We start from the raw sequence: 12,782 nt of genomic DNA on the forward strand, positions 1-12,782 counted from the left end.
CACCAAAAATAAATCATAATTTTGCTAAACCCTCCCGGGCCCTTTCCCGCTTTTGAGGTACCTCTAAACCTACCTAAACTAACCTAGGTTGTTTTGTTACGGTAGGTTATGCACATTATCTTACAATGTATGTAAACTACCTAGGTAGTTATCAGCTAGACACTCTGTTGTGTGTTAGTAGACGTAAAGGTATGGTATGCTATGCTATGTATTTGTTACGGTACTACCTAGTGGTAGTAAGTATCCTAAGCCCGAAACCCGAACAAAAGCAAAAGCTGTTGGAAAGCTATCATGCAGCTCATTCCCTCGGTCATCGTTAGCCCTGTTAAAAATAAGAAAAGACCCTGAAAAAACACCATGAATGGGGCTGGGCTGGGTTGACTAGCCTAACCTAGCTGCATCTGGCCAACCCTTGGGAGGATGTGTTTTTCTTACATATTCAGCCAGCTGTACCTCCTGTCAGATTCTCTCCGGACTTTTCCTTCCCTCATATCTCCCATCTTTTGACCTACCTCTCGTCATCGAGGACTTCCTGAGTAGCTAAACTCGTGAAATCCGACTGACTACTACCACCCTAGCTTGTGAATGGGACAGAGACGAAAGAGTGAAATTTTTGGACGGACTAGAAGATACTTCGTTTTCGGTCTTGATAAATATTTCCCGAATAAATCGAAATACGGGGTCTATTGAATTTAACTTGCGGGGAAGAAACCACAATCTCGACTTTCGACCTTGGGCTTCTACCTACCTATTCTGGTAATTTACAAAGCTGCTGTCTCGATTAAGAAACGACGTCTATCTATATCTTCATCCGAGCAGCTGTCCTCTACCAGCACTTTACTGTGCTGCCACTTTTTAAAAACCCAAACCTCTACCTCTTCTAAACCACATAACCATCGTCATGCACGGGAAAAGATCGGGGTCAGCGGCCCTCCTGGCCATCCTTTCACCTCTGCTTCTATCGTTCCCGGGATCGTGTCTCGCTGCCAAACCTGCGAAAGGAGGTTTAGCTACGTACATTGTCAACTCAGCCGAGCAGTTCTCTGCCCGATCGTTGTGCGGTTACAGAGAATCTCTCATATCCTGCTTTAGCAACGCTCCGGAATACGCCGATGTCGAGTACCTAGAAGAATGCTTCACCAACGCCGGCTGCAACAAGCAGGAGTCTAAGTCTAGCGCCCGTGAAATCGCCGAGTCTTACTACAAGGGCTTGTCGGCTCCTGAACTTCGTAGACGGAGGCCCGATCCTACACCAGGTCAGACCTAATCCAATACTTGCATGGCTGTTACCCATATACTTACTATATACAGCCCCTACCCCAGCGCCAGATGAAGCCGTCACCACGTCGACGAACGCCGTAGTCGGCTTCCAGCCTTCGATCGAATGCAGCTCGGTGACGGTGGTGCCGACGTCAGTGTGCCCGATCCAATCGACAGGCACAGCATCGGGCAAGACGCTGCCGTGCTTCGACACGCAAGCAACGGCGACGGTGTGCAAGGCGGAGAACCTGTGCTCGACGGACAAGGACGGGAACCACCTGTGCATGCTGCGCAAGGACTCGTTGGACACGGGGGAGATCGTGATGACGATCATCCTGGCGACGGTGTTCGGCCTCGGCTTCGCCACCCTCCTGTTCTTCTGCGTCCGCGACAAGGCCGACCAGCGCAAGCGCCGCGCCCGCGCCGAGGCCGCGGCTATCGCCAAGACCGCCGCCGTGAACAAGACCCCGAACCCGTTCGCCAGCAGCGCTGCTGTCGACGAGCATTCTGCTATCCTGCCGAAGCGCGAGCCGAGCGCTGCTTCGGGCGGTCACAATCCCTTCGTCGATGCTCCCTACGATGCCCCGCCGGCTCAGAATCAGGCCCACTACTAAGGGGTGCCTAAGGTTGCGTTGGTATCTTGGAAACGAGTGAGTGTGAGTGGGATGAATAATCCCTAGGAGTCGAACCTGCAGCACAGTCTGGGATATATGTAGCTACCTACCTACCTAGCCGGGCTGTAGCAAGCCACGAAAATTGACGAAAGAGACAGAAAAAAAAAAGAGCATTCATGCGGAGCGGACCTGATGAATTCACCATACCATGGAATCAACGCAGAGAGTCAGTTGTAGCATTACGTTAGTACAGGGTGTGTGTATGGGGGGAAAAGAGCACGGGACTTGCGGGCTCATGATTATGATCATCGTGATGTTGCGGTTTTATACTCAGATACCTCGGCGGGTTAATTGGAGTTTTGCTTGTAACTCATTGTCTCCGCCTTTGCTATAGCAATCACAATGACAATGACAACAGCAACTACTACTACTACTACTACTTACTGGTAGTATCATTATAGAGTATTTTCTACTCTTTTTCTTCGCATATCCTCTTCCATCTTGTGCAATGATAGCCCGCCCTTCTTCTCACGTTACCGCTTCGCAATGCCATTCTATGATGGATGCAATGACCGTTAGCCTTTGCAAATTTACCTAGGTGCCTGTATGTGATGTGATTGAATTTAGCTATAGTGAGCTTTCGTATAACACAAGCCGTTGAATTAAGCTATAGGTAAACGGATGGGTTTGTCTTCTTCGTAACTACCTAGGTAGCTCTAGCTATAAGTACGGAATACCTTAGGTAGGTAGGTATGTTAAACTGCCAATAGCGTCGTAAGTAACACCGTACCATCCATCCATGCACATCTGTTCTGGATGAGATTTTTTTTTTCGGCTATAACTTCACACAACAGTACCACTTACCTCACCACAACACATTCATTCATTTCACACCGTAGAAGAACCTTCAAGCGTCTGTCTACCTATTCCTCGCCGCACTGCCTTCCATTCACTCACTCACTCACTCACCATACAGGTACATACATACACAGTGGTATAAAGACGATCTAGTACTTCCTTAAGAACAAGCACTTGCGACTCAACCCATTAACTTTGGGCCGCAGTCTTGTGAAATATTAATTTCGCTAATACTGAACAAAAAAAGGCGCTCTAGTACGGATGCTTAACGAGGTTTTTCCCATTCATAACAAATGACGTTTGCTTTAACGGCCCTAAAAAATCCGGGAGGGAAGCGCAGAGAGAAAAAGAGGTAGGTTCGGTAAGTAAAAAAAAAAAAAAAAAAGACTTCACTTCCTCTCTCCCATCTCTCTCTCTCTGAAGGCATAGATAACTATCCCGCATGTGTATGTGCTCTGACGACTATTATTCCCCCCGAGGGTAGTCAACCTATTGGTTACACACGTGCCGCGACTGCTCACCCAGTAGTGGCCCGAAATGTACACAATAGACCCCTAACAGCCGAACACATCCTCCAGCTCTGTACGAAGAAGAGAATCTTAAGATGAATCCTGATCTTGACGTCGACCCATTATCCCCAACTTCCTGCCAACGACTGAATTACCCCATATCCTTTTAAACCTTAACCACGCGGCATCGGGTGCCTAGGCTGGTGGTCCCGCACGGTTAGGTGAGCCAGCTACTACAATGGGACTGCTAATCTCGCCGGGGGCTCCGAGCACGTTTCGTCCCGAGACCGATCCCCTGTCGGCTTCAAAGCGAACGAAAAACTTCTTCCCACCGTCGTCAACGCGCACATCAAAGCTTCCGCCGCCATTATGTGAACTGCCTACTGTATCGCACATATCCAACAACTCTTCGTCGGAGACAGGTTCTTGTCCTGGAGGATTGATACTATTCACGTGGTTTTTGATGGCCAGTAGGTCGACATATCCCTTTGGATCCGATGTGACAGGTTGTAGCTCTTTGCATGCAGCCACAAGCATCTGGCGAACGGCAACAGGCCGAGGCTGAGAAGTTCGCATGCCAGGGACAGGAGCGCCAAACGTTGGATTCATAGGCCACGTAGGGTTAGGATTGGCAAAGCCGGGCGGCGGAGAAAATACGCTCGGAGGCCCCCATGTATTAGCGTTGAGTGGTGAGACGAGGAACGGGTCCATGAAAGGTGTGCTTGGGAACGGAACTCGACCTGGAGCGGCGGTGCCTCGTCGGGGTGAGTTGACGGTTTCCAAGGGTACATCTGTATCATCGAGAAGAGCGCTGCTACCGAGGTGATTGCTCACGTCATCAATATCGGCTGCTAGGTCGTGGCTCTTCTGCCCGTGAACAACGCTTCCCGGTCTACCAATTGGTGCTGGTCTGCTAATCGGTTGAGATGGGGCGCCGGATAGAGAACTTGCGTCAAAAGAAGCAGACGTCTGTCGAGAGTGGGACGGTGGCCGTCCCGATACACTCTCCGGTGAGAAGCTCTGGTGAGGCAGATTCGGCGGCGGCTGGTCTGCCGGGTGGTGAAACCCTGGTGGTCCATGTTGAGCTAAAAAGGATCGATTGCTCATCGGGCTGGGAGCGGGAAAGCCAGGAGGTGTTGGCATACTACCCATAGGTCGGAAGTTTAGGTTTCCAGGAGGGGGGAACATGGGCTCGTGCATTCGATTGAAACCTTGCGCCATATGCGGAGGTGGTATTCCAGGAGGACCTTGGAGGTTTAGAGGCAGTCCCGCGAACGGACCCTGATGCAAATTAGGTGGACTCCTGACACCCGTATGCAGAGGAGACGCTGGGTGGGCAATTGGAGTTCCTATATTTACCGGTCCGGTTGACGAAGCTTTCCTCGGCGGGCCGATGGGACCGGGGCTGGTATGTAGCGGAGTTTGAGTAAGCGGCGACACATTCTGGCTCGGACCTGAAGCAGAATGAGAAGCCTGCGAGGCCGATCTCGTTACCTCATGGGATACGGAGCGAGGCTTCATTGGCGTGGGGGCTTTAGGCAAAACAGGAGTTGCAACTGCTATTTGCGGTGATGCGTGATTCGGTAGGGGTTGTTGAGGCAACGCGGGAATCGAGACGGGATGTTGCTTTTTAGCAGGCTGAGTTGGAATAAGTGCTATAGGAGTTGCTGTTTTGGCGGCTGCTTTCTCCTTTTCTTCCTGCTTTGACTTTTCCTTTGCGTCTCGATCGGCTTTCGCTTGGGCTGCTCTTAACTCCTTTTCTCGTTTATCCTTCTCGTGCTTCTCTCTCCTTTCCCGAGTCTCGCGTTCCTTAAGCTCACGAGCCTCTTGTTCCTTACGCCGCTGTTCCTCCTTGAGCTTCTTCTCCCTCTCTTTCGCTTCGCGGGCTTTGCGTTCCTGTTCTAGTTGCTTTTCCTTCTGCTCCTGAGCGCGTCGCTGGCGCTCGGCTTCCTTTTTTAATCTATCTTCCTCCTCGGCCTTTTTCTGCGCCTCTTTTTTCTTGCGCCTCTCTTCTGCCTTAAGTCTGGCCTCTTCTTGCTTCCTTGCCTCTTCCGCTAAGCGAGCCGCGTCCTCTGCTGCTTTGGCGGCCTCACGCTTCGCCTTCTCCTCGATCTGGGCTTGCTTCTTCTGGGCCGCTTTGTCTTTTCGTTTTTGGGCTTCCTTCGCCTTCTTGGCCTTTCGTTGCGTTTCTTGTGTCTCCTCTTCTTGAAGTTCTTCAAGGAGCTTCTCCTGACGTTCCCTCGCGACCTTTTCTCGATATGCGGTCAATACTCTCTGCTCAAACATTCGCGCGGCGAAGATCTGGAACATTCGGCGGCCTTCTTCCATTCGTTGTTCCTCGGTCATCGTGTCCTATTTAATTTATCAGCCACAAGGCGCGCCTACGGTGGATGCCGGCTAGCTACCTCTTCCTCTTCATAGTCTTCATCCTGACTATACTCCTCCTCCTCTTCTTCCTCCTCCTCTGACTCGTCGTCCTCGAGAGGCGGATGATTATGAGGTGTAGGTAAAGAAGCGCCGTTAACAGTGTGACCGTATGCTCCGGCGTAGTGATCTTTAGCATCCTCCTCGCGCGCCATTCTTCGCTCGGCCAGCTGTTCCATCATTTCTATGAACTTCTTGCCGTCGTTCTTGAGTAGATCGTCTGCTACAGTAAGAATGCCGCCTAAAACATGTTATTCAAACACGCTGGACACACGTATGAATCGGGTTCGTATAGAGAAAGCAGCTTACCTTTCACAGTGAGACTTTGACCGAAGTTAAAGAAATCGTTAGGATACGAGTCGCGAGGGATCTCCTCGGGCTCATCTTCATCCTCATCCTCGTCGTCCAAGCCATCCACGTCACTATACTCTTCTACTTCATCTTCCTCGTCTTCCTCATTGTCCACGTGTTCCATTATGCGGCCATGGGACGGGTGATGGTTCGAATACCTGGTTGGAAGGGCTCCGGGGGGGTGTAGTCCACTCATGGGTCCGAATCTCTTAGGTTCGAACATGGGCGGCGCATTAGGATGGTTGTGAGGTTGGTTCGCAAATGATTCCAATTCCTGATAATAAGCATCGTAGAGACCCTCCAACTCCTCCTCAATTGCTGTCCGTTTGCGCCCGCAGACAGAACAACTACAAGTGTGCTTTTGCTGCTCCTTCATTTTTTTGAGCACCGCATCCTTCTCAACCTTGACCAAAGATTTTCGCTCCTCTTCTCCCAAACCTAGCCAGAACTGTTTAATACGTTCTCGTTCCTGCTCGTTGGAAGTATTCCATATCTTCTCTTTGGATATGCCGGAGGGATTATTACTAACGGGTTCCTCGACCGCGTTCTTCTTTTTCTTTTTCTTGGACTTCTTAGAGGGTTTTCGCGCTGAACCGTTGACGGGTCCGGGATGTTCCTCGTCACTGTCGGTCTCGTCTCCCCAGTCCTCGCCGTTATGCGTGTCGTTATGTGAAGGGGGAATTTCGCTCGATATCACATTTCGGGGGTTGTGCGCATCCCTTTTTTGCGACTCTGTTCCGATAGGTAAAAGCACGCTGCTCGTAGACGCGGGGCTAGGGAGTCCGTTCGCGGCGGCCTCTGCTCGTTCGGCTGCCGCCTTCGCCGCTGCTTTCGCTCGGCGTTTTTGCTTTTTGCGATTTACCGGCTGCGCAGGAGGGATATCAACGGCCGCAGGGGGATTGTTTAAAGCACCACCTCTGGAGGATGTGGTTGTCGTAGGCGATGGCTGGGGGGGAGGAGTAGAAGCCGAGGACTTGGGAACGGATATATACTTGGTTCCATCCTTGTTCGTATATTTTGCCGTGCCTTTCGCAGCTGGGGGCTGTTGGCCCTGCGCGGCCGACTGTCGATTGGTGTTTTTGCCGGGCATTCTTAAGGGAGGTTATGACGCGAAAGCGAGAGGAGTCATGTGCGATCTATTCGTAAGAGATGGTTCCAAGTCAAATGGCTGAAGGGTACCACCTAAGTTTAGAAGAAGAAGAATTAGCCGCTGGATAGGTTGATGTTATGATCGATTCGGCGAAAGAGAAAAAAAAAAAAAAGAATCGTTGGTTGTGCCCCTCTCAAAGCGTGCAAATGCAAATGCAAATTGGCGACTGTCCGATCCGCACCGGAAATAGGTGCTGCAATCTACGAGATGGTGGGTTTTGTATCTAACCTTTTAGCGCTATAATTATGTTAATGAGTGCAACGCCCGGCAGGCCGTCGGAATGAAAGGCTGATCACCGCAGGGCGAATTATGTTCGGTGGTCAGAAATGTTGCTTGTAGTCGACCGAGATTTTGAGGTTGATGTTTCTTGCGTCTGGCTTTTCCATTCGAGACGTCGAAATCTGAGGTAGACAGGGTACTATGTACGAAGTACGTACCTACAAATCTCGAAAAGTACCTAGCTTAGGTACAAGTACTTTGGCTTGTAAGTTGTGGCACCTCTACCTAACTTCTTAAGCCTATTGGATCGGTTCAAACGTAAGGTACTTGCTAACAATCATTTATGATGTATCCGCTTAGATAAGGTACCTATCTACCTCAGGTACGTTAGGTACATTAGGTAGGTACATTAGGTATGCATTTTACAAAAGTTAGGCAAGGCCAGCTTATCGGTCACCCAGGTCATCACAGCCTCATCTTTCATCAGCCCTAGTTTTGCCGGTTGGCACGGAATTCACCTTTTGAAGCTACCTAGGTACCCACTAGGTGATCTAAAGTCACATGATCCTGAGTAACCCCTCCAGGTTTTTTTTTTTTTTTAATTTTTTTTTTTTTAATAAACCGTGAGGCAGCCAGGGTAACCCGAAATTCCCAGCAATGGGGAACGCCAATACAGCACGTTAATGCATGCACCTTGATGGCTGGGGTTATCAATCGTCACCTAGGCCCCCCCAGTTAATACCACTAACAAAACCCCCAAACCCCTTAGGACCCCCTGAACATACATGTCCCGAATCGAGATGGTAGTTTTAAATCAGGGTATCGACAATGTCTAATAACAACATTTTAGTTAACTATTTCATAAATGTTTAACTATTTCATTTATACCAACAAATTGACTTTACAATATGATAAATCAATTGATCAGTTACTTACAGATGGATCGCGTTACATCTTCAGAATAATCTTGGGGTTTGCCTGATAGAATCAGATCTAACAACAACCTATCCGAAACAACAGCGTAGCTACAATGTGTTTCTATTTCTTTTTTGCTTCTTAAAATATAGAAATATAGAAATATAGTTGATCTAAGAATATCGCCGGAATGCGGGTTCCCCAAAGGGCCATTCCTCACGTATCTTTCCATGTGCTGCACGAAAGGAGTTGCGTTGCGTCGTGTCATTAGCGTCGTCCCCCAAACAAATCTAACAGTTTCAGTTATTCCCCACGCTTTGTAACGGAAAGAGGAGAACATGTGTTAGGTTAGGTAGGTAGTTAGTTGTATATCTGGCTGAGGGCCAACGGACTAGTGTTCCATACCTAAGGCAAGCTTGTGCTGGCAGCGACTAACATGACTTGTGTTCTGTGGCGATCAATCCGTTAATCATTCCATACGAAACGTGCTACCTAGCAAGACTTGTAATTATTCTACCGAGGTAATGCCAAGAACACCAAATCGATCCTGAGAGATTCGGTTTCTTCTTCATGATGGCTGCCTCTAAAAAAGAAAGACACGGTCATCATAACAACTTACCGGCGAATTCAAGTAGGATTAAGAGGGGGGGAGTATGCAGCAGAGACCTGCACCATTCCAATTTTCCATGCTGAGACCTGCAGCCGTTGGTCGATCTTAGGCCGGGCCAGTGTGACGAAGTGGGAGCGGTCAGCTCGATGGGCTAGCTCGATTGGATTCCTCGGCGTCAACGAGTCGGTAGCTGGTAGCTCAAGATACCCTCTATTTTCTATATCATATGTTTCTATGTCGGCATAGGCTATCATAGGCTATCAGAGTACCTACCTAAGGTAGGTATTCCCAGCAAGGCTAAGGTAAGTGGACACGGAATCACCACTTTGCATATTATTGGGTTCCACTTGAATCATCCAGTCATCAAACATACTTCGGAGCACTTGGTAGCAGCAACAGCAGCAGCAGCGTATGTCGTTTACTGGTAGAATAGCAACGAAGTAGCATCGCGTTTTGCAGACGTATTTCTCCATGGTCACTGGCTCCTTTATATATGTATCTACATAGTTTTACTTACATGGCTATTCAGCAGCCAAGTCGCTCCTTAGTTATTAACTCGGCATCCTCCCATCCCATCTCAAGTTATATCGAACCAATTGCGCTAGAAATTCGACTATAATTCACTAATGCCCCCGCCACCCCTTGTTTACTTGATGCTGTGGCACGGTCTGAGCAGTTCGTTTGATCTGACCGGCTCCTTGCAACGTAGCGCTCCTCGGGGTTTAGCATGGCCACAGATGAGTGGCGGCATCTCGCAGCTTTACATCAGCTCAGCATTTCGTGTGAAAAGAGGCATGGTGATGGGTGATAGGTAATGGCAGGCAATAATATTACGATGATGGCAATGATTTTATAAGGTCAAGTTCTTTTCAATACATACCGGCAACAGAGCCCCGTAGTGTAGTTATATAAAAATGAACTGGAATTGCCCCTGTCTTGACGACGCTAACTGTAAGGCTCGCGGAGCAGCTATATTAGTGTAACACAGCTGGAGATGTTCGCAGCAAGTTAAGGTCTAGTATCAAATCTGACCAATTGCGTCGCTCTATTTCTGAAGCTGAAATATCAAGTTACAGGGGGTGACAGCACCGACAGGGACTAAGGAACTCCAAGGAATCCTTTAACGGAAGCCTTTAAATTTGACTGTGAAACCCGGCTCTGGGCGTGCAGGCCTCTCGTATTCGAACAATTTTTTTCTAACCCAAACATACCTACCTACTTAAACCTTCAGAATAACGCGGAAATACGGTAGAAGAGTAGAAACTCCGAAAAAGGACGAGATCGCATCGCCATTGGAATATCTGCAAAATACCACCTCGTATCATCCAACGCTTATTAGTGCCCGACCCGGAGTCTCCGTTAGAAAAAGCTCCCTATTCCAGATTCCTAAAGTAATAACTTAAGCTCACGTCAACTTTTTGTCACCGGGAGGCCTTAGATTCTGCGCTTACATATTCCCAATTCCCAATCCGCCCCGAGGTGACGAGCTCCCCTCCCCCAAATCGGGGATAACGAGAGAAGAGAAAAACAAAAATACAAAAAACAAAAAAAAAAAAAAAATTGACTTTTTCGAATCCGTCGCTAGTCCACGCGTTCCCGAACAACACGGCAAGTCTAGAAAGTTTATTCCGACGACGAGACCTCCGAACAAGACAAGAAACTTAACTACTTCAGCCCCCTTGGGATTGGTGCACTTCGCGTCAAGCAATGGCGAGTTCAACTCCGCAGAATGTCATTCGCAGGTATGCTCTCTCTCTCACCTTCACCTTGGCTGTCGATCCCTCTTCGGCTTGTCTTCGAAACAAACCTTCGCGCGCACCCTACGACGTCACCCCCCCCTTTTTTTATTTGGGACTTTTCCATCGTTCCGGCCGGACCAAGATCGATCCCACGACCTTTCTTTCTTTTATATATATCCTCAAATCCTCTGCATTCGACACGGGCTGTAGAATACTAATTGGATTGCTAGGAAACTAGTCATCATTGGCGATGGAGCTTGCGGCAAGACCTCTTTACTGAGCGTCTTTACGCTCGGATACTTCCCAACCGTACGTTTTTTTTTTTTTTTTTCCTTTTACCATTCCCCTATTCTTTTTAGTTTCTGCTCATTTCCGCACCTCCGAGCAAAGAAAGCATCTCGCTGACAGATAACATTAATACAGCACTACGTAAGCAGAACACTTCCACTAAACCGGACCCCTTGCCTGGCCGACGGACTAACGATTTCTCGCGCTTCTTTCTCCCTTTAGATCCCGACCGTATTTGAGAACTACGTAACAGATTGCAGAGTAGACGGCAAGTCGGTGCAGTTGGCATTATGGGATACGGCTGGCCAGGAAGACTACGAGCGACTGCGACCTCTCGCGTACTCGAAGGCGCACGTACTACTAATAGGATTCTCGATCGAGTCGCCCGATTCTCTCGATAACGTGAAGCACAAGGTTGGACAGCCCCTCCCTCTCTCTCTCCCCCTTACCTATTTCCACTCGATCTTTTTTTTCTCTTCGTCTTACATGACCAACGATAAGGGAAAGAAAGACACGTAACTAACAGAGCCGGAAAAAAAATAGTGGGTAGAAGAAGCGACAGAACGATGCCCCGGCGTCCCCATCATCCTAGTAGGGCTAAAGAAGGATCTACGCGACGACCCCGTGGCGATCGAGGAGATGCGCAAGAAGAGCCTGAAGTTCGTGACGGAGCGGCAAGGCGAGCAGGCCGCGCAGGAGATCGGCGCGCGCAAGTACCTCGAGTGCTCGAGCTTGAGCGGCGAGGGCGTCGACGACGTGTTCGAGGCCGCCACCCGCGCCGCCCTGCTTACCTTCGAAAAGGGCGAGGGCGGCGGTTGCTGCGTGATATTATAAGAAAAGGCGGCGTTCGTAGTAGCGCCCCGCATATACACGGTGACGGTGACGGTGAACGGTGAACGGTAGCGGCTTTGGCACGGAAGACTCGACGCGCGCGCGGAAAAAACAAAAAAACTTCTAGTAGACAAGGTACGGAGACCAACGGGAAAATCGACAAGACGAAAACGAGCACGAGCACGAGCACGAGATTACAGGATATTCTTAACCCCCGGGGGGAAACAGATGATCTCATCGAAAAAAATAAGAACAGGGTGGGTGTTCACAACTTGACGGAGTTTGGCTTGAGCGGAAATGAATATTCCGAAATAACTATTTCTTTTTCCTTTCACTTTGCTTTTGTTGGAATATCACAAGAGGGAGGGGAAGCCGCCGCGATTTATTATTATCATTATTTATCATGCGTGCTGGGGCAAGAAGCAATTCATCAGCAAAGTCTACCTCGAAACGAGAACTGGTCTCTCGTCGGGAGAGGGGGGCGAACCTACAAACTAACGTAAACCCAAACATCTACACATCGAACCATCTATCTATCTAACTCATACTCCCCTATTTATCCCCATGTCTTATCAAAATGCCGAAAGAAGAAAATTCTATCTTTCAACTTACGATATCTTCACCCTCGCTCTCACCCCCACAGACGAAAACCCGCGATGAACAGAGACTTGATATCTGTATCCAGGTTGGAAAAAAAAACATGAAAAAAATTCAGACTGATTAGTACAAGCCGATCCTGGACGAAGAAAATCTCCCAGCGTTCTCTAATCCGAGAAGAGAAGAGGAAAAACTACCTACCCACCTAGGTAGTTATTATTAATGAGGAAAGGCATTGATTGAATCAGAACATTAATTTGACATTGATAATCGTTCGCCCTTTTGCACATCGTGAAGCATATAATAGGATTCCGATGAAGTATTCCCAACAGTTGCGACGTGGACATGTTTACAGATTCTCCTCCTATTCATGAACTCTTACCTACCTAGGTACCGAGGGCTATCCGGGCCAAGGGG

The 12,782-nt window shown here is 48.8% G+C and overlaps 2 protein-coding genes across 2 annotated transcripts; both read left to right on the forward strand.

The window, feature by feature from the left end:
• The first annotated feature begins 611 nt into the window (after positions 1 to 611).
• F4812DRAFT_401917 (uncharacterized protein) lies at positions 612 to 1,978 on the forward strand. Its single transcript, XM_047932240.1, has 2 exons — positions 612 to 1,256; positions 1,312 to 1,978. The coding sequence occupies exons 1-2, from the start codon at positions 902 to 904 to the stop codon at positions 1,872 to 1,874; spliced, it is 918 nt and encodes a 305-aa protein (XP_047789909.1). The 5' UTR covers positions 612 to 901; the 3' UTR covers positions 1,875 to 1,978.
• Positions 1,979 to 10,617: 8,639 nt separating this feature from the next.
• On the forward strand, positions 10,618 to 11,771 carry F4812DRAFT_459701 (Rho2 GTPase; the record flags this gene model as incomplete). Its single annotated transcript, XM_047937594.1, has 5 exons — positions 10,618 to 10,652; positions 10,880 to 10,958; positions 11,073 to 11,078; positions 11,160 to 11,351; positions 11,481 to 11,771. 5 exons carry the CDS (start codon positions 10,618 to 10,620, stop codon positions 11,769 to 11,771), a joined length of 603 nt encoding a protein of 200 aa, XP_047789910.1.
• Positions 11,772 to 12,782: the final 1,011 nt, after the last annotated feature.

Source organism: Daldinia caldariorum (assembly GCF_022478825.1).
Source record: "Daldinia caldariorum strain CBS 122874 unplaced genomic scaffold F4812scaffold_9, whole genome shotgun sequence".
Lineage (NCBI taxonomy): Eukaryota > Fungi > Ascomycota > Sordariomycetes > Xylariales > Hypoxylaceae > Daldinia > Daldinia caldariorum.